Source organism: Ceratotherium simum, chromosome 36, assembly GCF_057802395.1.
Source record: "Ceratotherium simum simum isolate JZ-2026a chromosome 36, ASM5780239v1, whole genome shotgun sequence".
In the NCBI taxonomy this organism is placed as follows: Eukaryota; Metazoa; Chordata; class Mammalia; order Perissodactyla; family Rhinocerotidae; genus Ceratotherium; species Ceratotherium simum.
The window spans coordinates 2,609,825-2,635,212 of record NC_141935.1 but is presented as its reverse complement, the minus strand read 5'-3'; the positions used below and the strand labels follow the sequence as shown (position 1 = coordinate 2,635,212).

Here is a 25,388-nt window from a genome sequence, read left to right as displayed (position 1 = left end):
TGAAGACTATTCAGCTTCTCTGCTAAGGAAGCACCTGGTTTCCTAGGAGCTGATCATCTAGGCAGAGGTACTTACATACCTGAAGCGAGAATCCAATCACACAAGTTCCTATACTGGTAACCTCAGTGAGTGGCATTACTTAGGCCTTCGTTAATGATTAGACTAGAAATGAAAAGATGTCTGAGATTCCTTAAACTGTAACATTCTGATTACAAATTCCATTTGGAGTACATACCTCTCAGTGCAGAAATAATAATTTGAACAGTCTGCTCTAAGCAGTGTTTTAACTTCAAGAATTCTGGGACAAGATTAACCATCTTCTTCAAATCTTGGTATCTGGAATTTTCTTCTTGTACTTGAGTTCTGAAGGTTTTCTGTGTAAATAAAGTTAATATTTTTAAAAATACATAACAGGTTGGGGGCCGGCCCCGTGGCTTAGCGGTTAAGTGCAAGCACTCCACTACTGGCAGCCTGGGTTCAGATCCCGGGCGCGCACTGACGCTCCGCTTGTCCAGCCATGCTGAGGCAGCATCCCACATACAGCAACTAGAAGGATGTGCAACTACAACATACAACTATCTACTGAGGCTTTGGGGAGAAAAAAAAAAAAAATACATAACAGGCTACATAGCAGTAAGACTTAGTCAAAATGATTTTAATTGCCAGAATCTTATCTTAAGAAAGAGAATGAGTCTAATTTCCTCACCAGGGATTAACTCTATTTCTACAAGCAAGATTAAAATACAATATTAACAATTACTGTTTTCAAAGGAAATAGGAATTGTTAATTAATTTTATATCAAAGTCCAATCATCCTATTACATGAGAACGAAATAAAATAGTACCATTTATCATCCAATATCATAAAAGATAAATTTATTTAATCTTTAAGAGTTCAACATTATAGCTCCCATTTATTTTATTTAAATAAAAATTTTCAAGCCATAGAAATTTCTCTCCTTTTTAAGTCACTGATTATATACTTAGTTTATATTTTTCTATTTACCTGTAACATGAGAATAAAATACTTTGTCTAATTCACCTGTGTTTTAAAATCTTTGAGCATCTTGATTACTAAACACAATTTTTGAGCCTGTAATGACTATCCAAGCAAAAGCTGACAGTTACCAAACCAGGAGCAGTAAGAAACAGATAAAATACGTTAATATTAGTCCATTTCTATACACTATCTTACCCATCACTAAAACTAATAAGTTATGACTCCCATGAGGAAGCCGCTAGAGAGCTACTGTACACACTTCAACTAAACAAACACAGCGGAGTTATCCGCTAAGGGTAAAAACTGAAATAAAAATATCTGTACTGGAAGCAAATGAAACAATAAAATACACTCAACAAAATCAAACAGAAAAACAAGTTAAAGCTTCTCTTACTGTTCTCCATTCAGCAAAGAGGTTTTCAAGAGACCCAATCAATCCCGCGGCGTTAGCTCTCATCTGGTCGGTGGCCTACAGAGAATGTTCAAATGTTTTATTATACAAGTAGTTATCTACAAGAATCCTAGAACTCTGTGGGACCAGACAGGGAAGAGAGTTCTAATCTAGATGTCAGATGACTGGAATTCGATTACTGGGACTGCAATTAAAAAGCTCGAGAGGGGCCGGCCCCGTGGCCCAGCGGTTAAGTGCGCACGCTCCGCTACTGGCGGCCTGGGGTTCAGATCCCAGGCGCGCACCAACGCACCGCTTCTCCAGCCATGCTGAGGCCGCATCCCACGTACAGCAACTAGAAGGATGTGCAGCTATGACATACAACTGTCTACTGGGGCTTTAGGGGGAAAAAAAAGGAGGAGGATTGGCAATAGAAGTTAGCTCAGAGCCGGTCTTCCTCAGCAAAAAGAGGAGGATTGGATTGGCATGGATGTTAGCTCAGGGCTGATCTCCCTCACAAAAAAAAGAAAAAAAGAAAAAAAAGCTCAAGAACCTAAATCACGTAAGTGGAATTTCTTTCGAAATAAATTGCACATTGATTTCTACATTAAATATGGATACCTTCTGATGTTTGTTATAACAATAGCATTTGTTTATATTTAAATGTTTATAGGAATGAAATTTCCAAAACTTCCCTTGGAGAGGGTGAGGTAACTAATCTATCAAGCAAATATTATGCTCTAAGAACTCTATATATGCATCTTCCCAGTTTCATTGAGATACAACTGATGTATAACATTGTGTTAGTCTAAGGTGTACAACATAATGATTTGATATACTCTGAAATGATCACTACGATAAGTGTAGTTAACATCATCTCACAGTTACAAAATTTTTTTTCTTGTGATGAGAACATTTAAGATCTACTCTTAGCAACTCTCAAATATATAATACAGTATTGTTAACTATAGTCACCACGCTGTACATTACATCCCCAGGATTTATTAACTTATAACTGGAAGTCTGTACCCCCTGACCCCCTTCACCCATTCCCCTCCACCCCCCAATCTGTTCTCTGTTTCCACGAGTTCGGTTTTTTAGATTCCACATAAGTGAGATCACACAGTATTTGTCTTTCTCAGTCCTACTTATCTGCTCACATATGCTTTATGATTTGACTCTCAATTACAGCCCTATGCAGCATATGCCACCGTCTTCCTTTAACAAATAAGGAAGCAGATCCGGGCGCCAGCACCTAAGACTCCCAGGTCTAAATCCTAAGCCTTTGTTTTTGTACTGCTCGATGCTGCCCCCTACGGGGCATTCTCTTATTTTCTGCCAGGGCATTCTGCTTAAGGACTGAACTGGCTTTACCCACAGGGCTCTTCCGCAAGTTGAACTCCAACTTTTTCCCCATGGAGTAAAGAAAAGAAAAAAGAACATCCAAATTCCTTTTCTTCCCCTGATTCCAGCTTTAAAATCATAACTCCAATGCCTTACTTTGATCCTATTTCTATTTCTTTGGTTATTCCCTTTTCCTTCTGTAGGCTCTCATGAGTGTTAACATAACAAGAATATGACAAGTCAAAACCCCACCATGAGTAACACAGTACAGCTAAGGCACATCGTAGAGAGAAACGAGAGGAAGTTGGGCAGAGGTCCGCATGAAGATGCAGATAATAGAAGTCTGTGCTGGACAGGCCTGACCCATTGCTGTTTATGTCCTCAGAACAACAGGAAAGCCACCATCTGACCCTGCTTTCTGCTTACTGAGCACATTCACATACACGATTTCATCTCCAGTTTTCATTAACTTATTCTATACCCTTTTGCACTTATTGCCACAGAAATTCTACTTTGCAGACAGTGATGAAGTGTTTTAGTGATAAATGGTGCTGCTGCCGGTTGAGGGGACACGAGCTCCACCAGTCCACCACGCCCTTTCCCCAAAGTGGCACTAGGAACCGAAGTCAGCCTCATGTCTGCTGGAACATGCTTAGACCCACAGATCTTGAGTTAGTGGCAACATGAACTCCTTTTGAATGCATTTTTATTTTAAAAACAAAACCAAACTACAAAGTGAGAGAGGCAGACGTACGTAGAGAACAAGACAGGAGCAAGCTGAGGGGCCTCAGACTTGCCAGGCACGAGGTTTAGCGTTTTCCTATACATCGTTCTATAGTTCATGATCCCCAGAAGAATTTTACGGTCCCCCTGACTTTTCAAATGGAGCACGTGAGGCTCAGGCAAGTGGCTCTGGCTACGCAGGAGGGAGGAGAGAACCTAACGTTCAGTGTCTCTCCCCAGAGATTGAGCAGAGAGAGGTCTACACAGCCCTGTCATCAGAGGAAGTGGATGCAGACCACTCCGGCTTACATGGAGAGTTTCCCCTCAGCCAAGGGAGCGAGAAGGACATTAATGCAAAGGTTTTCCCAAAAGGAAAGAAAAATCTAACTTACTCCATGCCTTCCTGGAAACAGCTACCCAGAGGGGTGGAAGCTAACAGGCCTCCACATGACCCACCTTCCTAGGTCAATAAGACAGATGTAAAGGAGTATTCATCCTAGTGGGGACAGTCTCAGAACCTAAACGTCCCCACGCAGCTCCATCCCACTGACTGGCTCCAGCAAGACAAAGGGAATGGCCAGGGACGGTTTTAACAACAAGTTGTTACAACAAGATTCTAGAAGAGAAAAGTCTCTGCAATTCACTGTCGTAAGACTTGAACTTTTATCTTCCCAATCCCTACTTCACTAATAGTGACTCTCGACAAAGAACATTAGTGACCGATTTATGCAGCATGCTGAGCTACGGAGTCGAGCAAGGAGCACAGAAAACCTCAGCTCCGGCAACTGAGCAAGCTGCTCCAGCCCAGTGCAGCTCAGGGAACACCAGGAATTCCTGCCTCGCCAGGTGTGAGTTCACCTCTGTTATATGTAGAGCACCTGGTCCAGTACCTGTCACCAGGAGCTGATTCAGTAAGTAAACAGCTCAAACCTGTGACACAGGTATTAGTGTGACAGGTGCAGAAACACGGTCAGAGCACTGAGTGCCCTGACGAATGACTGCTGGAAAGTGAGAGGCAGGTCTGAACCTGGCGCTTCCCACCATCCGAACCCGGCGCTTCCTCATAGGCCACCTCTAGGACAGCGTGGGTTCATGCTTGTATGCTAGTCAGCTGATGAAGCAGGGAGGAGGCACATTCTAGGAAGACACTCAAATCTTCACTGGTTCTATATCTTGATATGAAATAACCGATGTGAACGCCCTTGGCAAAATAGTCCAAGGGATTGGATCAATAAATGGTAGTTTCCATTCTTTTTTTCGTGTGTGAGGAGGATCAGCCCTGAGCTAACATCTGCCAATCCTCCTCTTTTTGCTGGGGAAGACTGGTCCTGGGCTAACATCCATGCCCATCTGCCTCCACTTTATATGGGAGGCTGCCACAGCATGGCTTGACAAGCAGTACGACGGTGCGTGCCCAGGATCCGAACCGGCAGGGTGTGTGCCCGGGATCCGAACCGGCGAACCCTGGGCCGCCGCAGCGGAGTGCGCACACTTAACCGCTTGTGCCACCGGGCCAGCCCCAGTAGTTTCCATTCTTAAGTGGAAAAGCAGAGACCTAGACAAAGGTAAGGAAGAAGACGAGAGAGAGTGAACACTAGATGTCGCTGCCACACTCCATTCTGCTTGGGAGTCCATCCACAGACTGGATTCTCACTGACAAAAGCTACGCTATCTAGCAAAATATTAACAACAGAGGCGGTAGTGATGCAAGGGTAACTTGGGAAACATCACCATGATAAAAAGACACTGTCAGCCTTTTCAATAAAAAATAATTCAACACAAATTAAGATATGTAAATTCATAAAAATCTAATTCACTCAGTTAGAAAAAAATCAACTTTATAAACTATCTGGTACAATATAGAACATTCTTTTATTTATCTTACCTCATTTTGGGTACCCTGCCTTAAGACTTCGTGTTGAAGTTCTTTTGCTTTTTCTAGTCCAGAGTCTAATAGAATCTTCATTCCTAAGACCACACCATCACAAATAGCATCCATGAAATCCTCCTAGAAAACATTTTTAGGCATTAACTGGCAAACTCAAGTTTTAGATATATTTTAAGTTATCCAATAATTAAGTTATATTTTCTGCTTATTTTAAGCCTGTAATATATTCCAAGTTTATTAAGTTCAACTAAAGCTGGAATAGAAACTAACAGTCTATAAGGAAAGAAAGTGAGCAGATCTATAATCTAGTATTCCACGTATAAGATGTTGTAAGGAATGTTTATCATCTCAGGCAGGAAACTGTGTGCCAGAACACGGCAACTTTCTAATATAATACTGTCTTCAATAGCATGAATAATTACAGCAAGCAAATACGAATTTTATAGAATTACAGAGTTCTTCATGTGTTGGTGGCTGAGCAAACCCTCCAGAGCAGATGGCTGTCACCAACCGAAGCTCCAAAAGGTGAGGTGAGGGTTCCAAAGGCATCAGGGACATTTAACCCACTTAGACTGAAGCAGTTCTAAATCTTATTGCTCAACTATTAAAGTATGTGCCATTTTGAAAAATAAAAACGTATGATGTTTGGTTGACACTATTATCAGAAGACTCTACTGTTCCCTCAGGTGAAGTCTCTCAGAACTAACACTGCTAACTTACCTGGACACTGGCGGCCTTACTGTAACTGTTTTCCAGAAAGTGTAGCTGGCTCCCCTTAAGAACCGCTAACTGTCCCACACACTTTACAGCTTGTTGTACGATCTGCATTACTTTCTCTTGAGCCTCTTTTACCATTGATGAAATATCTGAACAGCATCCCTATAAGATAAAAATGGACCAGTATATCATACATGAGATTACAAGGGGTAAAGACAGGAAAAACAGTCTGAAGAAAATGCCTTCTGCTTTCACTGATATAGCGACTATGCTTCATCAGTCTCAGTCAGAACCAGACAACAGGCGACCTACAGCTACTAACGGTAATAAAATCACTAAAACAGTTGCCACCCTCACAGGCCTCACAGACCACAGGAGACGTGAGGCAAGTACGCAGTTCACCAGACATAGACAAAAGTGACGCGTGAACACCAAAAGAACAGAACAGAACGCTGGCTCTTCTGCCTTTGAGCTTTTCCTGTCCCTATAACCACCTGACAGATGGTTAACAAAGATATTTTCTCTTATCAAGGGACAAGGAAAAGGAGAGGGAGAGGAGAGAGAAAGGAAAAGGGAAAAAAACAAAACCAAACCCCCTTCACACAAAAGGCCCCCGTGTACGCCAGAACGCACACCCGAGAGGAATGGGGTGTCTCTGGAGCTTCTCTTTCTTCTGTCTCCTGCCCGCTGTGGGGACTCTTCAGAACACTGCCCTTGGGCTGCTTTCTGGAATATGTTAATTGTATCGCTACACGAGAAGGATTCTCAAAGCATGCTTAAGTAGAAAGGATAGTCACTAAATCCAGTCTGCCGGCTTCACAGGGTCCCTCCCCAGCTCAGCCGGGCCTCCCGCCACGACACCCGCTCTCTCCGTGCTCGGTTCCTTACAGGAAACATTTCTCACAGAGCTACAGGTCACAACCCCTAAGGTAAGTTCAAAGCATTCTTCCTCAAGAATGAAGAGAAGGAAAGAAACTACATACCAGTTACTCAGTCGGTACCTCCTTACAACATCAACGGCCCTGACCCTCACAGCAACCCTGCCAGATAGGCACTGCCATTTTTATTTTCCAGGGGAGGGAATGGGAGACTCAAAACATTAAGCAGTTTGCCCAAGGACATACAACTAACTTAGCATGGATTCAAACACTGGATTTCCAAATGCCAATAGTGGGTTTTGGTTTTTGTTTCCTGTCCTACCTCTAAAATCTGAAAGTCAACTAAGCGCATCTCACTCTCTTGTTTCCACCACAAACCATCTCGCAACCAGCTTCCTTCTCTAGGCTGGAGCCTAGTCAGAAGCTCAGAGTGTGGCTCGCCAGCTCTGCTCTCTGGCCAGCTCTCCCTTTCGTCCTCATGGCTCTGTGCTGTCAGAGCATCCCCTCCATTCGTCACTTCATCCACCCCTGCTTTGCAGTCCACCCTCTGTCCTATAGTCACTCCATTTCCCTGTTTCCTATATCGAAAGTGGTCCTTCACCTAACGTGAATTTATAACTAACTCAACAAGTGCCCAACTGAGCATCCATCACATAATGAGTCCTTGTGAGAAAAGACACTCACATTCCCTCCACCTGCCACTGAAGTGTGCAGGCTTGTAAATAATATGGTATATTAAGAGGCATAATGTGGGGGCCAGCCTGGTGGCATAGCTGTTAAGTTCGCATGTTCTGCTTTGGCGGCCCAGGGTTCGCAGGTTCGGATCCCAGGCACAGACATACATACCGCTTATCAAGCCATGCTATGGTGGTGTCCCATACAAAGTAGAGGAAGGTGGGCAGGGATGTTAGCCCAGGGCCAGTCTTCCTCAGCAAAAAAAGAGGAGGATTGGCAACAGATGTGAGCTCAGGGCTGATCTTCCTCAAAAATAAATAAGTAAATAAATAAATAAAAGGCATAATGTGAAGCAGAGGGTTCTCAGAGAAGCAATAAGAGAAATGCCTGGGCCGCCCCCGTGGCTTAGCAGTTAAGTGCACACGCTCTGCTACTGGTGGCCTGGGTCCGGATCCCGGGCGCGCACCGACGCACCGCTTCTCCGGCCATGCTGAGGCCATGTCCCACATACAGCAACTAGAAGGATGTGCAGCTATGACATACAACTATCTACTGGGGCTTTGGGGAAGAAAAGGGAGGAGGATTGGCAATAGATGTTAGCTCAGAGCCCGTCTTCCTCAGCAAAAAGAGGAGGATTAGCATGGATGTTAGCTCAGGGCTGATCTTCCTCCCAAAAAAAAAAAAACACACACACAAGCGAGAAATGCCTAACCAAGTCTTGGGGAGACCCAGGAAGACCTCCAGGGGAGAGTAACGAGCAATTAAAACTAAACATCTGATTTCAATTTGACCAGTTAGATCAGATGATCAAATAAAGGTTTCCAAATTCCAGCAAGTAAATAGCCCACTCAGAAAGCATTTGATACAACTAAACTTCTGCGACAATAACAGAATGTGGAAAGTCTTCTGGTGGGCACTGTAGCACAAGATTTGTCCACATATTCTAGAACATTTTGTTATGAAACCAAATTATCCATTTTTAAAAGTGAAACCTATCCCTTTTGGTATTTTCACATCTGCTCCCCTGGTGTATTCAAGGATTCTTATGGAGGAGTTTGCTGAGATGGCGGACAACTGGGTATTCTCCAAGATCAATGCCCCCCCTCTTCCACAGGAAAGAACCCCTGATTGTTCGGTTGGCACACAGCTGTCCAGAATAAAACATACATTTCCCAATGATACTTGTGGCTAGATGTGCTCATGTGATGAAGTTCTGGCCAAAGATATAAAAACAGAAATGTCATATGGTAATTTCCAGAAACTTCCCTTAAAGGAAGGCCCGCTTGGCCCTTTCCTTCTTTGTCACTCCTTCCATCTGTGCATTGAACTCTGCCTCCCTGGTGGAGCATGAAATCAAGGGCCACGCTTTAGGCAGAGCAGATGGGTGCCCCGGAGGGAGCCCAGATCCCAAGGACTTTGTGGAGAACAGCCACCATGCCCACCTCCAGATTTCATGTGAGAGAAAGGAAGCTTCCATCTTACTTCTTCCTTACAGCCAAACTTTACCTTATCTGATGCACGACAAACAGGAAAACAAAATTACTTTTCTGGCCTCGATAGCAGCAGGCTTGTGACTAACTCACCACCAGCTGAAACCCAACCCATAACCAGAGCAAGACTCTGCCTCTCTTCCCGATAGCCCACCCTGAGGGCCAGCATGGTATATGGGTAATGGGCATGAACTCTGGGCCCGAGACTGCCTGGGTTCAAATCCACGACTTACTAGTTATGTAACACTGGGCTACTTACCCTCCCTGTGCCTCCTCTTCCTCATTTATAAAATGGTGACAATAACAGTACCCACTTCTGGGGTTGCTGTGAGGATTAACTGAGTGAATATTTCTAAGTCACTTAGAACTAGTGCCTGGCGCACAAACAGCCATGTAAGTCTTGGTTCAATAAATCAAGTATAGACATCCATAGTCTCAGGATTTCAAGAGAAATCACTTCTCAAAATCCTACAGATCTAATTTTGGGGAAGATGAGGACAGTAGAAAGTCAATAAATCCTTACTGAACAGCCGAATTCTTCAAATGATAATTAGCAAGTCAACCTACCTGCAAAAATAACTGTAAGTAGCCTCCGAGTTTTTTGACTTCTTGTCTCAATTCATCGCCAAGTCTGGCTGTGCTGGCACCGGGCACAAAATCACTCAGCCAGTGTGTCGTCAGCACCACAAGCTGCTCAAACGCACCTGCTACCTGGATAGTGAGTGACTGGGTGGCTCGATCTGAAGAGAACACTTGAAAGAAGAAAAATTATCAGAAGAAATACTCTCCAAATCAAACACTCACGTATGACCACCACTAAAACATTTTAACATCGTCAGAAAATGCATGCTAGATGTGAGGAACAGGCATTCAAAACAAAGTGTAACGTGCAGAAAACAATCATTCGTGCGAGTTCACACAGCAGGGAGGTTGCTTACAGTTATACTGACTTTCTTCATCTTGTTCTTCATATGCTTTGGAAATGGCAAATAGCCCGTTATAAATTTTAAGAAAATTATTAAGCAGGCTGTCTGCCATAGTCTGTTCTTCATCATAACTCTGTCCAAGAAAATCTAATGATGAACCAATCAATTCTTTGCAAATTCCAGGAAGAAAGGATTCTGCTGAATTTGAGTAAATGGTGCTTGATTTCTCCAGTAAGCCTGTATCAACAGAAAATAGCCATCTTAAGCCTAGTTTTCAGGCACAATACTTTCAAACAAATGCATTAACGCAAGCAATTATAGAATCATTGGTCAATAAACTCAAAGTAGGTTACTCTTCCTTCAACACATCCTTGCTTCTATACACCAAAGTGAAAACACAATCCCATAAAGGAACCAATTAACCTCTCAACTGCATTGATCCATAGGTTAGCAGTTCCTCCACCGCAAATCAGTACAGAGAATCCAAATGTCCATGTAACCACTGGTTTAATCTCCTCCTTTATTTACTTTTTGGTAACACCTAAGGAACACTGAATTGGTGAAAATAGCAGTTACATAAAATAAAATAATATAACCATAATACAAATAAATTTAGTTCATAAGCTGGAAAAGTGGGCAATACTAGAGGAAACTATGGTAAAAGGAATGTCTCAGTGGCCCTACTTTAAAATAGCTCCTTTTCTAGGTTCGCTATCATCACGACAGGCTGAAGCAAACCGACCACCAACGGTTACTATGGCACACCTCTGGGAGACAGACTTGCAGCATGATGTTCTAAGCACCATCCAAACCAGAAGTAAATGGAAAAGCTTGAAAGAGCTCATTGGGAGCCTCTGGAAATAACTTTTTCCTGGAATGCAACACGTGGGTACAATGATCTTCATTTAATACACAAGATGAATTTTCTGCTCTGGGCCATAGGCAATCAGGAATGGCAAACCACAAGGCAAGATGAAACAAAGGCACAGGGTGGGGACTATCAAGCATCTAGAACAAAGATAAGAGCCTGATTCGGGAAGAGAAAAAAGAAAAGCTGCCAAACTCAGAGCTGTATCAGCACAGGGTCATGACGAATCACTATCGTGATGATGCTGGTGACCACGCTCCAGTCATCATGAAGAGTTAACGGTACATCCTCTGCTCAGGAAGGTAACTGTACCAATTCACTCTCAACTCCAGCACCAACACTGCAGAAAGACTGGCAAAATCCAGTTTACAAGTATGGCCCTTAAGGTGAGACAATAAGACACTTGCTGGACCTCCCACGGCTAGAAAGTGCACCCTCCACGCCCAGCAGGCCTGGATTCCTTCCAGCACCTCACAGCTGCCCAGGCAGGGTCCCACTAAATGCACAGCTGGGTGTCCATTTCCCTCTCCAAAACTGTACACAAGCAAGGACCTCTCATATTTCTGACTTCCTCTTAATATTCTAATTTTTAAAAAGGGCTCTTAGGGCTGGCCTGGTGGTATAGTGGTTAAGTTAGCGCACTCCACTTCAGTAGCCCAGGGTTCGAAGGTTCAGATCCCAGGCGTGGACCTACACACCGTTTATCAAGCCATGCTGTGGCGGCGTCCCATATAAAGTAGAGGAAGATGGGCACAGATGTTAGCTCAGAGCCCATCTTCCTCAGCAAAAAGAGGAGGATTGGTAACAGATGTTAGCTCAGGGCTAATGTTCCTCACAAAAAAAAAAAAACAGCTCTTAAAAAATGGCCCTTGAAGACAAAAGTTTAGTTACCTGGAAAAAGTACTTTTATAAGACATCTTACTCTCCATAATACTGAACGAATAAGCTGCTACCATAGGTATATAACCTTTCACTTTGCTGGTAAACAAAAAGCCTCTAGCATATTTTGTTCTACTTTAAACAAGTAGTAAGATAATTATCTTCCTAAAAGATAATTTTATGACTTAAAAAAAAAGAAACCCTAATGTCTTTATTTTAAAGTCAAGATGAGATATAATTTCTTTTATGGCTACTCATATTCCATTAATACCTTTATCAAATAGATTATTACATTACATAGTAATTTCAAAACTTTTTGCTACTAAGGTATCATTTATACTCTATAAAGTGTGCCTATCTCAAGCGTACAGCTTCTTGCTTTTACCTGTGTGTACACACACCAGGGTAACCCCACTTAGACCACGGGTACAACATTGCCATCATCCCACCCCAACAGCATCCCTCCTCACCCACTATTCTGTTCTGAACAACTCTGGCTTCTGTCGCCATGGACGAGTTTTGCCTGTTCTTAAACTTCACATACATAGAATCATACAGTATGTACTCTTTATTATCTGGTCTCTTTCATTCAACATAATGTTTTTGGGGTTCACCCAGGTTGCTCTATGAATCAGTGGTTCCTTCTTTTTTATTGCTGTCTAGTAGTCCATTGCCATCAGGTAGTAATTTTAATTATTACAAGTAGTTACACATACAAATTTACAATGTATCCCCCCTTCTATATGAAAATTAACATTATAATCAATATTGAAATAAAATAATTTATTCAATGGAATAATTCCTGTAACTTTCTCTTTTAAACATTTTTTTAATTAACTTTGTAATAGATGATACATGCGTATCATACAAAATTCAGAGGGAACTAAAGGGTAGGCAATGAACAGGAAGTCTTCCTTCCTGCCCTGTCCTGCCCCACCTCCCACAGACAACCAGCACCTTCAGGCCATGGTGCAGTTCTCCAGAAATATCTTATTCATTTACAAGCATATATGTATGCATCTTTTTTTCTGCTCCTCACACAAATGACATTCTATAACACACAATCTTCTACACTTTGCTTTTTTCACCTACAAGAAAATAACATTTTTACACATTTCTGAACACACACGTCTCCCACATTTGAATTAGCCATTCTACTAAACGCTGTGAAATAAATCACAGCACAGGATTTTAGGAGTGGGAGGGGCCGTCCAGTCCACTCTCCCATTTTACAGAGGAAACGGAAGCTTCCAGGAGATGAAATGATTTGCACAAGAACATGAAACAAAGCAGTGGTGGAGCCAGGACTTGATGCTTTTCTCAGTTACAAGAAAATCTGATGGAAAAAATACCTGATGAATGTGAAGAATGCAAATTCTGAATTGAGTGGGCTTGTATGTCATGTAAACAACCAGAAATTCTTCTATTCTTCATCAAACTCCTGCTCCTGGAAAAAGATAAACCATAAGATTAGTAGCTATAGGGCCGGCCCTGTGGCTTGGTGGTTAAGTGTGCGCGCTGCGATGCTGGTGGCCCGGGTTCGGATCCCGGGTGTGCATCGAGGCACCGCTTCTCCGTTCATCCTGAGGCCGAGTCCCACATACAGCAACTAGAAGGATGTGCAGCTACGACATACAACTATCCACTGGGGCTTTGGGGGGAAAAAAAATAAAATAAATAAAATCTTTAAAAAAAAAAAAAAAAAAAGATTAGTAGCTATATACTTCATGGAATAATTATTAGGAATATTTATGTTTAATTCTCTAAAGAAAATGAACATGTGTGTGTTTTCCATGGAAATATTTTCGTCAAGCATTAGTTAAATTAATTTGGTTCATTGAGCAAGAATTTTACTATTTACAGGTATTGTTCTAAGCATATAGTTAATTAAATAGAACAATTATTTATAGAGTACTATAATTCATAGGCTCTGGATACTGTGGTGAAACACAGCATCCATGGTTTCTGGGCTCCCTGAGCTTGAGGTCCACAGCAAGAGAGAAACTAGGGAAGTAATTACAATAAGGTGATGTGTGTGATGAGAGCAGAGCGCTGTGGCAGACTCTGGAGAAGAACCCGCCCTGCCCAAGGAGGCGGGAGGGCCTCCTAGAGTAAGGAGGCTGAAGGATGAGTAGGAGTTAGCCAAAGGGGGAGCAGGCTTAGGAAGCAGGGAACAGTGTGTTTCAGACACAGGCACTGGCACATGGGAAGACCTGGTGATAAAAGCAAGTACTTCACACGCAGAGAACCAAAGGAGGCTCAGAAGGATGCCGTCTAGGGCGGAGAGGGCAGCCAGGGATGGGGCTGGGCGCTGCGGGGCCAGCTGGGGGCTGACCTTGTATGCCAATTAAGGAAGCTCGGATCTGTCCTGAGCAAATTATCCTGGGAAGGATTTTAAACAGGGAAATGATCCAGGTAAATAACCACTCAAGTAAACATTCGCTACACAGTGTGAAAAGCACAGCCCCTGTGAAGTGTAGCAGCAACACGGGGGAGGAAAGGATCCCGTCTCCATTGCTCCTTTCGCTCCCTCTTCTCCCTCAGCCCAGAGGAACACTCAAATCTCTCCCCAGAGTGTGACTGGCTGTCTAGCTGTTACTCTTGCTTTCTAATTGCTTCTGGAAACAGCAGCCTGCTTCCATTGCCATTCATCTATCAATTTTCTAAACTCCAACTCCAGCCCCCATAATGTCAATGAAACCACTCGAGCTGTGACCTGGATCTAAATCTACTGGACCCTCAGAAGTCTTTCTTAACAGAACTTTCCACTGCTGTTGGCCACTCAAAGGAAAACACTATTTGTTGAAAAGATTATTAAACAGAAGCATTCTATCCATAGGAGCCTAAATGTTTCAAATATAAATTTTCCCCTGAATTCCTACAAGAAAAACACAGAAATATGACTGGTAATAGGGAGAGGAAATCAATTCTCAAAGGTTACAGTGTTTTGTACTTAGGAGTGGAAGGAACGGGTACCTCCATTACTGTAAGCCTAAACCAGGAAAACTTACTCTCTCGACACTCTCGTATTAAACAATGCTTAAACTCAAATAAAGTAAATGGTTGTCATTCCTTTCAAAGAATTTTTACTTAACATCAGGGGAAATTTTACTTTTAGCTGGCAACAGTACATATCAAAATTTACAGGCAGCCAAACCTGTCTACTTTATGGCAGAACAGCTGTGGCATCTCATTGCCCAGAAGCAGTTCTGTAATGAAGAATCTGTCAAGGGTTTCCATTACCTGCGAGCACTCTCAGAGTTTGCAATTCTGTCATAAACATTCTCACAAGGCTGAAACTTCATATACAAGGTCTCTGACCAAGAGCAATTCATTTTTTTTTAAAAATGATACTTTTAAATTATAGAAGTTCTCAAAAACATCTCTGCCAAATGAAAACACCTAATTTCGAAATCTTAGAAAATAAGTTTTGATCTTTCAGTAACAATTTAAACTTCTATTGATTCTCTAATTATTCATCTAAAAGTCAGCAGGAAATAAGATATAAATCACCAACTTTCAATAGGCTAAAATTTTAATGTTCATTAATTACTAATGCTCATATTGTGATCCACAATTCTATGTACACAAAGTTTATATCTGTTTATAATAAAAATAATAACAAATCAGTAATTCTAAAATCTAAAGGACTTTATAAATCAGCCTCTGATCAATCTGCAGGTCTGGTTTGAATTTTTGGGAGGCTTATGTCACTCTAGGTTGGCTTAAGTATCCCAAGCCCTATCCACCCAGTTCAGCCCCATCCACCCCACCCCGTTCCACCCAATCCCACCCAGTTCCACCCCATTCCACCCCAGGACCATTGAGCTCATTTTGGTATCAGAGTCCAACTCTACTTTGAAGGCCTTGAGACAAATCCCTGAAGATATCACCATCTGTTTATTGGTAATGGATCAGAAATAATATCCTCTCTGTAGTCCAAGATTCAATCTTCTTCAATACAGATTTGCACTTAATCATAAAAGCTGCATTTACTGAACACCCATCCACTAGAGTAGGACTCTACATAGTCACTTCTAACCCTCATAACGACTCTGCAACATCATCATCCTCATCATCAGTCCCATGTTACAGATCACAGTGGTCATGGTAGGAGCAGGAGAAACAGCCGCGTTTATACAGGACCTCTTATGTCTTCATTCTACAGATGAGAAAACTAGAGCCTAAGACACAGCATCACTTGCCCATGGCCACCCTGAGCACAGATTAGAACTTAGGACGCTGATCTGCACCCATGACTTTTTACTATACTCCACTGCAGGGGATACAGATGCCTTCTCTACACTCAAGGAGCTCAGAATCTGTTCACAGGACATGCTTTGTATTTCTTTCAGCCTGAAAGCTGTAGCTGTTATGTCTATAACATGTCATATAACACAAACGTAGAGCTTGTTACATTTTGGCTAGTTCTTACCATACCATAGCAGTTAGAATGTAGTAAATAAAGCAAAAGTCACTGAGGGAAAGGTCACTATGAAGTAGTTGCATCTCCTTGAGGAGATTTTATAAATGAGTTTAAAATAAGCATGATCCAACACAAAAAAAGGCCTAAAAAGGTCTGGAAACCCAAATGGATTCTGAGCTGCAGCTGAAGGCGATGAAGTTAAAAAAAATTATTTAATCAGAAAGATACTGCCCTTTCATATGCAACCGAGAGGCAACACAGCAGAGCAGGCAAGAAAATCGGGATCTTTGGAGTCACTCAAACCTGGATCTTGAAGCTGGGTACCTGAGGGTTACCGTAAATATTCAATAAGAACAGGATTACCCTTAGACCTTGTTCCCAACACAGATACGGATGAAAAGAAGTTAACTTTGTTAATTTACTATTTTCTTGTTTAACCTGAGGGTGACTCAAGGGTCACAAGGATTTATGAGCTTGTTTTGTAGAGGAAGAATGCCTTCAAGAAGTTACAACCATCAGATAACCAGCCCCCAGCTGTGCTGACGCCCAGAAGTCTGATTGCCCAAGGGCTTATCTGGAGTGAAAGAAACATGGATTTCCCCTTTCCTTCTCTGTAACTCCTCCTGCCAAGCCCCTTAGCTCTATAAAGACCCCTCGCTTTCTTCTCTTGTGAAGGTGGATTTGAGAGAACCTGCCCTCCAGCCTTCTCATTTTGGCCGATTCGAATAAACCTTCTCCATCTCCAAGCACCAGTGTCTCAGTGATGGCCTTATCGTGCATTGGGCACACAAACTTGAGATTAAGAGGTTCGGTATCAATTTGAGTACCAGCTCTTCCTCTTATCACCTCTGGGACTTTGGACAAGTCATTAACCTCTTTAAGTCCTCAGTTACTTCAACTGTAAAATGTAGGTAATAGCAGCACCAACTTCATAGTTTTGTGGTCAATACTAAATGAGATAATGCTTAGCACGCATTCAATAAATGTTCTTAATGATGCTGGTACTTCTGCTGGATGAATGCCATCGACCTTTACATCCTGAAAATTCCCAAATCCCTCCTTCAAAGTTTTAGACCTGAATATACACCTGGATGGCCCCCTGGGAACTTTAAACTCATCAAGTTCAAAAATAAACTCATCTTACCCTCCATCTCAGGGAACACCATTTTCCTTTAGTCAGTCACCCAAGTTAAAAGCAGGATTCATCCTTGAGCCCTTCATCATGCTCAGCCCCCAACCAGCCACCAAGTCCTGTTGATTCTGCCTCTTGAATATGCATAAACCTGACTCTCGTCTCCAGTCCTTCTGCCCAGCCTTAGTTCACATCTTTATCAGCAACTCCTGCCTCTAGTTTCCTCAATTCCCAGTCCCGGAGGAGAGAGAGCATTCTTTATTGATCTTTGTATCCTCAGGACAAGGCAGACAGTAGTCTTATTTAAAAACCAAACTGAGAAATAGTTATTTAAAAAGAAGGATTTGTTTAAAAACCAAACTAAGGGGCTAAATGGGTTCCCAGACCAAGCCTTTCTATTATGCCATTTTTGCCTCTCCATAATCTAAGCATCTGAGGTCTAAGCAGAACAAACATTTCCTTGAAAAGCATCTATTCACTGAGGAAGTCTTTTATGTTTTTAGTTAATAAGCAATATTTGTCATACATAGAAGTCCTCTATCACCATGATTTATTCATCTGTGGTGTTCATACTAACTTGACTGCATTTAAAACTCTATAACTCACAATAAAATATCATACATATGCCAAGTTCTTGAGAAATGGTAATTTAAAAGTAATAAACACTGTTCATCTTATGGGAAATTAGATTAATGCTAATCTAACTTGCTCTTAAGACTTATATGATAAAATACTGGACATTTTTTTTCCTCTTCTAACTGACTGATAAGTGCTGTAATTTGATCAGTAACATATTATTTCTCTTCTCTTACTGGGTTTCCTTCACAGACATATCCATCACAACAATAGATAGTTCTTGTAAAATAAGGAAATGATATATATGCATACCCACAACAAGAAAACCAGTAACAAAAACATCTTTACCTCCTTCTAGAAAATGAAGAAACTGGCACATCTCTAATGTCAGGTTCCCATTCATCTTCAGGATCACAAAAGACATCTTCATTCTTGTTACTACTGTTACCCTAAAAAAAATAAAATATATAGTTTCTGTTAATTTACGGTTAAAAATGTTTAGCAACTAAGAAAAACAGTTTAAATACTTTGTGCATTTAAAACATAAAATTAGCAAAATTACACGTTATCTGATAAAAATCTAAAAAATCCCATTCCTGATAAAATAAATCAATCACATGATGCTAGGAATTATAGTAAAAGAGATCCACTAAGAAAACCAACAGAAATCATTAACTATTTCAGAAATAATTAACTTGGGATTTAGAAAACAAAGTAAAAACAAAAAAGAAAATCCTCAGGAGAGAAATAAAAGAATAATCTGACAACATTAAGATTCAGTGACTTCCTGGCTGAACATATTGATCGTGACAATAATCTACATTTTAATTTAAATATTTAAAGCAATACCAATTAAAGTTCTAGCAAAATACTATATAAAGCTTGATTCAGATATAGTACAATTATATGGAAATAATAAATAAAGAGCATTGCAATGAATAGTTGAAAGTAGGAAGCAGGGTAATAACAAGGTAACTCACCTACCTGATGCTAATGCACGTATCAAGACAAGAATGATCAAATGACCTCAATACAGTTTTTTTTTGTCCTAATTACACATGCAATTCACATTCATTGCAGAAAATTTGGAAATTATTAATGTATATTAACACAAAGTAAAAACTTTAAACCACTCTCAAACCCATCCTTTAGAGATAAACACTGTCAGTGCTCTGGAAGGATTCCTCTCCGTCTTTTGGGATTTTCTATTATGAATACACCTGGCATTCCTGGAATCAACCCTACCTGATCATGGCATAAGTATTCTTTAAATATGTCTTTGGGTTTGATTTACTAACATTTCACTCCAGATTTTTAGAGCTGTGTTCATATTAAGATTGGTTGTAATTATCTTCTGAATCATCTGTTTTCAGCTTTTGTGGTTTCTGTTTGTTTTGATTTTAATCAGTTACTCTAGCATCATAAGGTAACTGTGACACTCTCTTTTTTGCTATGTTCCAGAATAGTTTACACAGATTTATCTGTTCTTTGGAGGTTTAAAAGAGCTTACCCATAAAACTGACTGAGATCAACACCTTTTTTTTTTTTTCAATTTTTTTTTTGAGGTTAGTTCATTGACAAACTTTTCAATTTATTGCATAGTTATTCATCTCTTAAGTCAGCTTTCATAATTTATCTTTTTTTAGAAAGACTTTTCTTTCTAAAAAATTAAAAAATTAGCATAAAGTTTTACATGTAATACAGTTTTAAAATGCTTTTGTTATCTTTATTTAAATGCCATTGTCCATTCCTAAAATCACATTCACCTTTTCCAAGAACCAGACCTTGTATCTATTAATTTCTAATTTATCAATTATTGCTTTTATTTTTAATGATTCCTTCATTTGCTTTCCTTTGTTTTATATTTTCTAGATTGAGTTAACTATTTTAGTTTATTTTCATTTTTTCCCATTAAACAAGTCAAGCATTAAGGCTATCATTTGGCAGCATCCTGTACGTTTTTACATATAATGTCTTCATTATTGTTATTATCTAAGTAGTACAGAATATCATTCCATATAGAGCCACATTACTTAAAGGTGAGATATTTGACAAATAGTAGCAACAATTTAATACATGTTGCATCTATTTATTACATGTTTCAGGGATAAGATAATAATATGGAGGAAAATTAACTTTACATTCATACCTCTCACAATACAACATAATAAATTCTATGTGACTTGAAAATGTAAATGTTTAAAAAATTTAAAAGAAATACAGAGAAGTGGACAATGTTTCAGTAAGAAGATTTCCAGATTAACAGATGGATTCAAATACACCAAATTAAAAATGGCTGAGGGCCGGCCCTGTGGCTTGGTGGTTAAGTGCGCGCGCTGCGATGCTGGTGGCCCGGGTTCGGATCCCGGGTGCGCATCGAGGCACCACTTCTCCGTTCATCCTGAGGCCGAGTCCCGCATACAGCAACTAGAGGGATGTGCAGCTACGACATACAACTGTCCGCTGGGGCTTTGGGGGGAAAAAATAAAATAAATAAAATCTTTAAAAAAAAAAAAAAAAAAAAATGGCTGGTGTAACAAAATGAAACCAAGAAGAAGTCAATACAGCCAGGGGAAAAAATGTACATAATAAATATAAAATACAGGTTTATTATCAAAACATGCAAGAGCTTTTATAGATATATTAATTCATTACCCGCACTTCACTCGCCAAAAAATTCAAAGGACATGAACACGTACTTGACCAATAGAGAAACAATCAAATCCTCAGATTCACTAGTTATTAAAATATAAATTAAAACAAACTGGTAACATTGGTAAATGGCAATATTCCCGGCAAGCAAATTGCCAGCAAGCATCAAAGTACAATAAAAAAATCATATTTTCTATTCTAGAAAACCAAAGACAAGGAAATAAAATTAAAAACTAATATGTGCAGAGATATTTTTTGTTGTGACTATTAAAACAGCAAACAATTGGAAACAGCCAAAAGCACAGCAATGGGGAAATGTAAACGTAATTATGTAAAAATGCACATTAGGAATTGAAGAGAATTTCGTATCATGCAAACTGCTTTATGTCTATCAAATTTCTTCTTCTCTTGTGCTTAAATGTAAAATTTTAGAAACACAATTATAACTGAATAGACTCTGTACTCAGTTCCTGTATTACAGTTATAACTACATTAAAACAAACTAATAAAACCCCAGCTATAGACAAAAGTAAAGTCAACAGACATAATTGTTAATATTGGTTGGTTTGGGGAATGTGGATTGCTTTTTCTTTTATTTGCCTAAGAATATGTCATTTTTATATTTTTATTTCTAAAAGTTCAGAGGGCCGGCCTGGTGGCATAGCAATTAAGTTTGCGCACTCTGCTTTGGTGGCCTGGGGTTTGCTGGTTCGGATCCTGGGCGCAGACCGGCGCACCGCTCATCTAGCCATGCTGAGGTGGCGTCCCACACAGAGCAACTAGAAGGATGTACAATTATGACATACAACTATCTACTGAGGCTTTGGGGAGGAAAAAGGGAAAAAAAAAAGGAGGAAGATTGGCAACAAATGTTAGCTCAGGGCCAATCTTCCTCAAAAAACTTTTAAACACTACAAATATTTATTAAAAAAAAAAGTTTACAGAAATTTTAACAATATTCCAAACCTCATCAAGTTCTTTCATTGCCCCAAGCTTAGACTCAAACTTTTCCAGACTCCAGAAAGTGGAGACCCCTAGTCGCAGGTTACGGACGCGAACAGAAGTGTCAGGACGACTTCCTTTATCTGCTAGATCATGTCTGAAAGAAACGCCAAAGGAAAATGCTTACCCTAAAGCACAAATACCATCTATACTAGGAGTCTTCTGAATTAGAATATATTCCAAAGAATTCAGTCCACTGATAGAGTAATCTTTCTACAGTTAAGCATTTTCATTATAGTAATCATGTCTAGTATATACTATATTAAAATAACTTCTTATATAAAAATTGTTTAAAAATCAAAAAAATTCTAATAAAATATATTCCTTTTAAAATATGGAATACTGATAAATTTTCAACTCAAAAGTAAATCAGTAAATTCCTAAAACATCTAAAATCATTCTGTTTATAAAATACACTAGGATATTAACTGTTGAAAGCCTTTTCCACTCCAGAAGGAGCTCTGAAAGGGTCACTGGGGATCCTGACACCTGTTTGTTCTTAGACAGACACTGCAGAATACCATGTCTTTAGAAAAACTAAAAAAAAAAAAAAAAAAAAAAGAAAAAAAAAATCACATGAGGGTCAACTAGTTTAAAACAAAGAACTACTTTACATTTAAGTTATTTAACTAATTGCTTACCTGCTAAACACATAACACTTGTTTACTTTGTTGCTGATGGCATTGGCCTCTTGAATCAGCATTGAGAGTTTCATGGAGCTCCAATTTGGTTGAACTGATAGAAAGCACAGAGAAGATTCAAAATATGAGCACTAACTTATCACTAGGCAGAAAAATTCCTAAAAAAAAAGTTATTGACTTTAAATGAATGGTTTTAACTATGTATTACAGGAGGGAAATGTGATATTTGAGTAACTTGTCTTCAACTCGCATTGGTGAAATAAAATATTCTTCACATAAAATGTCCTGTGGATGCATGGAGGAAATTCAAGTTGCTATCGAGAGGATAAGGATTCTGTAAGAGAGGAAATGCCAAAGACAATGCTTTTCCTTCTAAGATCTTTAAAGATTTTCTTTTTGTATAATTTCTAATTTATTTAAAGTATTAGGTAAAGCATACTACAGCCTTACTTATATACAACCACAATTCTTTTTTACTTTGCCTGAAAATCTTTTAAAAATATAGATAGATAGATAGATAGATAGATAGATAGACAGACAGACAGACAGACAGAGATAGAGACAGAGATACATCAGGACAGAAAAACGAAAAACAATTTAGTCCACAATTCCATGTTCCTAATTTAAATTTAAGATTTTGTCATAAATATTTTCTATATTGTATAGTCAAACTTATAACCAGTATTCCATTAAATACACTTTTTCGAAAGGATAGAATTCCTTACTCATATGGACAAAAAAATATCAAGTATTCATTGCAAGGCACCGTTTTAGGCCCTAAGAGGAATAAATAAATACATTGTAGTACTACATCTTTTTATCTCCTGCAACAGATATAAAAAGTATTAATTTCAAAGTCATTTAAAAATAGAAGTTACAGAAAGTATACAACACAACTACCAAGTATTCTTGCTAAAAAATTGAACCTGAATGACAGCCCTGTAGAAATAACTACCACTTTATAGAGAATATAGGGGCAGAGGACCCTGTTAAGCAACACCATGGAAATACAATCAGCAAAATTCAGAATCTGGGAAACTCTACAGGATAAATAACTTGATTTCTTCAACAAATCAATTACAAGGGGAAAGAGAGAAGAGCCAATTTACAGAATAAGAGACTTAAAAGGCATACCTACCAATACAATGTATGGATCATGTTTGTATCCTGATTCAAACAAACCAAATATAAAAAAAATTTATGAAATAATCCAGGAAATTTGAGTATGGACTAGATATTTGATGAATGTAAGAAATTATTATTAATATTTTTAAGTGTGATAATAATATCATAGTAATGTTTAAAAGAGTGACAGAGGAAGAGAGAGAAGAGTCCTTATCTAATTTAGAGATGCATAGTGAAGTGTTTACAGATCAAATGATATGACATTTGGGATTTGCTTCAAAATAGTCCAGGTAGGCAGGGGAATTGAGGATAGTCAAAACATAACTGAATATGTGCTGGTAATTGTGGAAGTTGGATGATAAGTACATAAGGGTTTATTGTAGTAATCTGTCTACTTTTATAGTCTGTTTGAAATTGTCCATAATGAAAAAAAAGTTCACACTGAAAACATGGTGTCTTCTACACAGAAACGTACAAAAAAAAAACCATGCAAGTGAGAAAGAAAATGAAGTACCCAATGATAAAGCACAATCTAGATAATAATTCTTATAAAGTAAGAACTGAGGATTAGAATAAGATATATTTTTTAAAATCACTCTAAACGTAAATGGATTGAATTCCCCAATCAAAGGACATACAGCGGCTAGATGGATTAAAAAACAAGACCCAACGATTTGCTGCCTCCAGGGAACACATCTCAGCTCTAAAGACAAACACAGGCTCAGAGTCAAGGGATGGAAGACGATACTCCAGGCTAATGGCAAACAAAAGAAAGCAGGTGTTGTCATACTCATATCAGACAAAGTTGACTTCAAGATAAAAAAGGTAATGAGAGACAAAGAGGGGCAATATATAATGATAAAACACAGTCCACCAAGAAGACATAACCCTTATAAATATATATGCAGCCAACACAGAAGCACCGAAGTACATAAAGCAACTATTAACAAACCTACAAGGAGATATCTACAACATAATAATAGTAGGGGACCTTAACACCCCACTTACATCAATGGATAGATCATCCGGACAGAAAGTCAATAAGGAAATAGTGGACTCAAATGAAAAACTAGACCAGATGGACTTAATAGACATATATAGAGCACTCCATCCAAAAAGAGCGGATTACACATCCTTCTCAAGGGCGCATAGAACATTCTCAAGGATAGACCATATGTTGGGAAACAAGGCAAACTTCTATAAATTTAAGAAGATTGAAATCATAACAAGCATCTTTTCCAACCATAATGCTATGAAACTAGAAATCAACTACAAGAAAAAAACTGGGAAAGTGACAAAGATGTGGAGACTAAACAACATGCTACTGAACAACCAATGGATCACTGAAGAAATTACAGGAGAAATCAAAGAATATCTGGCAACAAATGAAAATGAAAATACCCCATACCAACTCATATGGGATGCAGCAAAAGCAGTCCTGAGAGGGAAATTCATAGCAATACAGGCCCACCTTAACAAACAAGAAAAATCCCAAATAAGCAATCTTAAACTACACCTAACAGAACTAGAAAAAGAAGAAACAAAGTCAGCAGAAGGAGGGAAATAATAAAAATTAGAGCAGAAATAAATGAAATTGAAACCAAAAAAACAGTAGAAAGGATCAGTGAAACTAAAAGCTAGTTCTTTGAGAAGATAAACAAAATTGACAAACCCTTAGCCAGACTCACCAGGAAAAAGAGAAGGCTCAAATAAATAAAATTAGAAATGAAAGAGGAGAAATTACAATGGATATCACAGAAATACAAAGGATTATAAGAGAATACTATGAAAAACAACATGCCAACAAACTGGACAATCTAGAAGGAATGGACAAATTCTTAGACTCACACAACCTCCCAAAACTGAATCAAGAAGAAATAGAGAATCTGAATAGACCAATCACAAGTAAAGAGATTGAAACAGTAATAAAAAATCTCCCAAAAAATAAAAGTCCGGGACCAGACGGCTTCTCTGGAGAATTTTACCAACCATTCAGAGACGATTTAATACCTATCCTTCTCAAACTATTTCCAAAAAGTAGAGGAAGATGGAACA

At 39.3% G+C, this 25,388-nt stretch overlaps 1 protein-coding gene across 5 annotated transcripts in view; it reads right to left on the bottom strand.

The window, feature by feature from the left end:
• Positions 1 to 25,388, bottom strand: part of KIF14 (kinesin family member 14) — a 65,147-nt gene that overhangs the window by 2,046 nt on the left and 37,713 nt on the right. For 3 of the 5 annotated variants that reach the window (XM_087424319.1, XM_004438974.2, XM_087424320.1), the window contains 10 exons: positions 22,209 to 22,302; positions 21,532 to 21,664; positions 18,262 to 18,362; positions 13,132 to 13,226; positions 10,045 to 10,269; positions 9,674 to 9,858; positions 6,067 to 6,225; positions 5,344 to 5,466; positions 1,395 to 1,469; positions 236 to 374 (listed from right to left, as the gene is read on the bottom strand). In XM_087424319.1, the coding sequence (XP_087280445.1) occupies positions 236 to 374; positions 1,395 to 1,469; positions 5,344 to 5,466; positions 6,067 to 6,225; positions 9,674 to 9,858; positions 10,045 to 10,269; positions 13,132 to 13,226; positions 18,262 to 18,362; positions 21,532 to 21,664; positions 22,209 to 22,302 (1,329 nt within the window). Of the gene's footprint in view, positions 1 to 79; positions 163 to 235; positions 375 to 1,394; positions 1,470 to 5,343; positions 5,467 to 6,066; positions 6,226 to 9,673; positions 9,859 to 10,044; positions 10,270 to 13,131; positions 13,227 to 18,261; positions 18,363 to 21,531; positions 21,665 to 22,208; positions 22,303 to 25,388 lie in introns of those variants that run through there. The other 2 variants (XR_015550009.1, XR_015550010.1) reach the window with 2 other exon arrangements.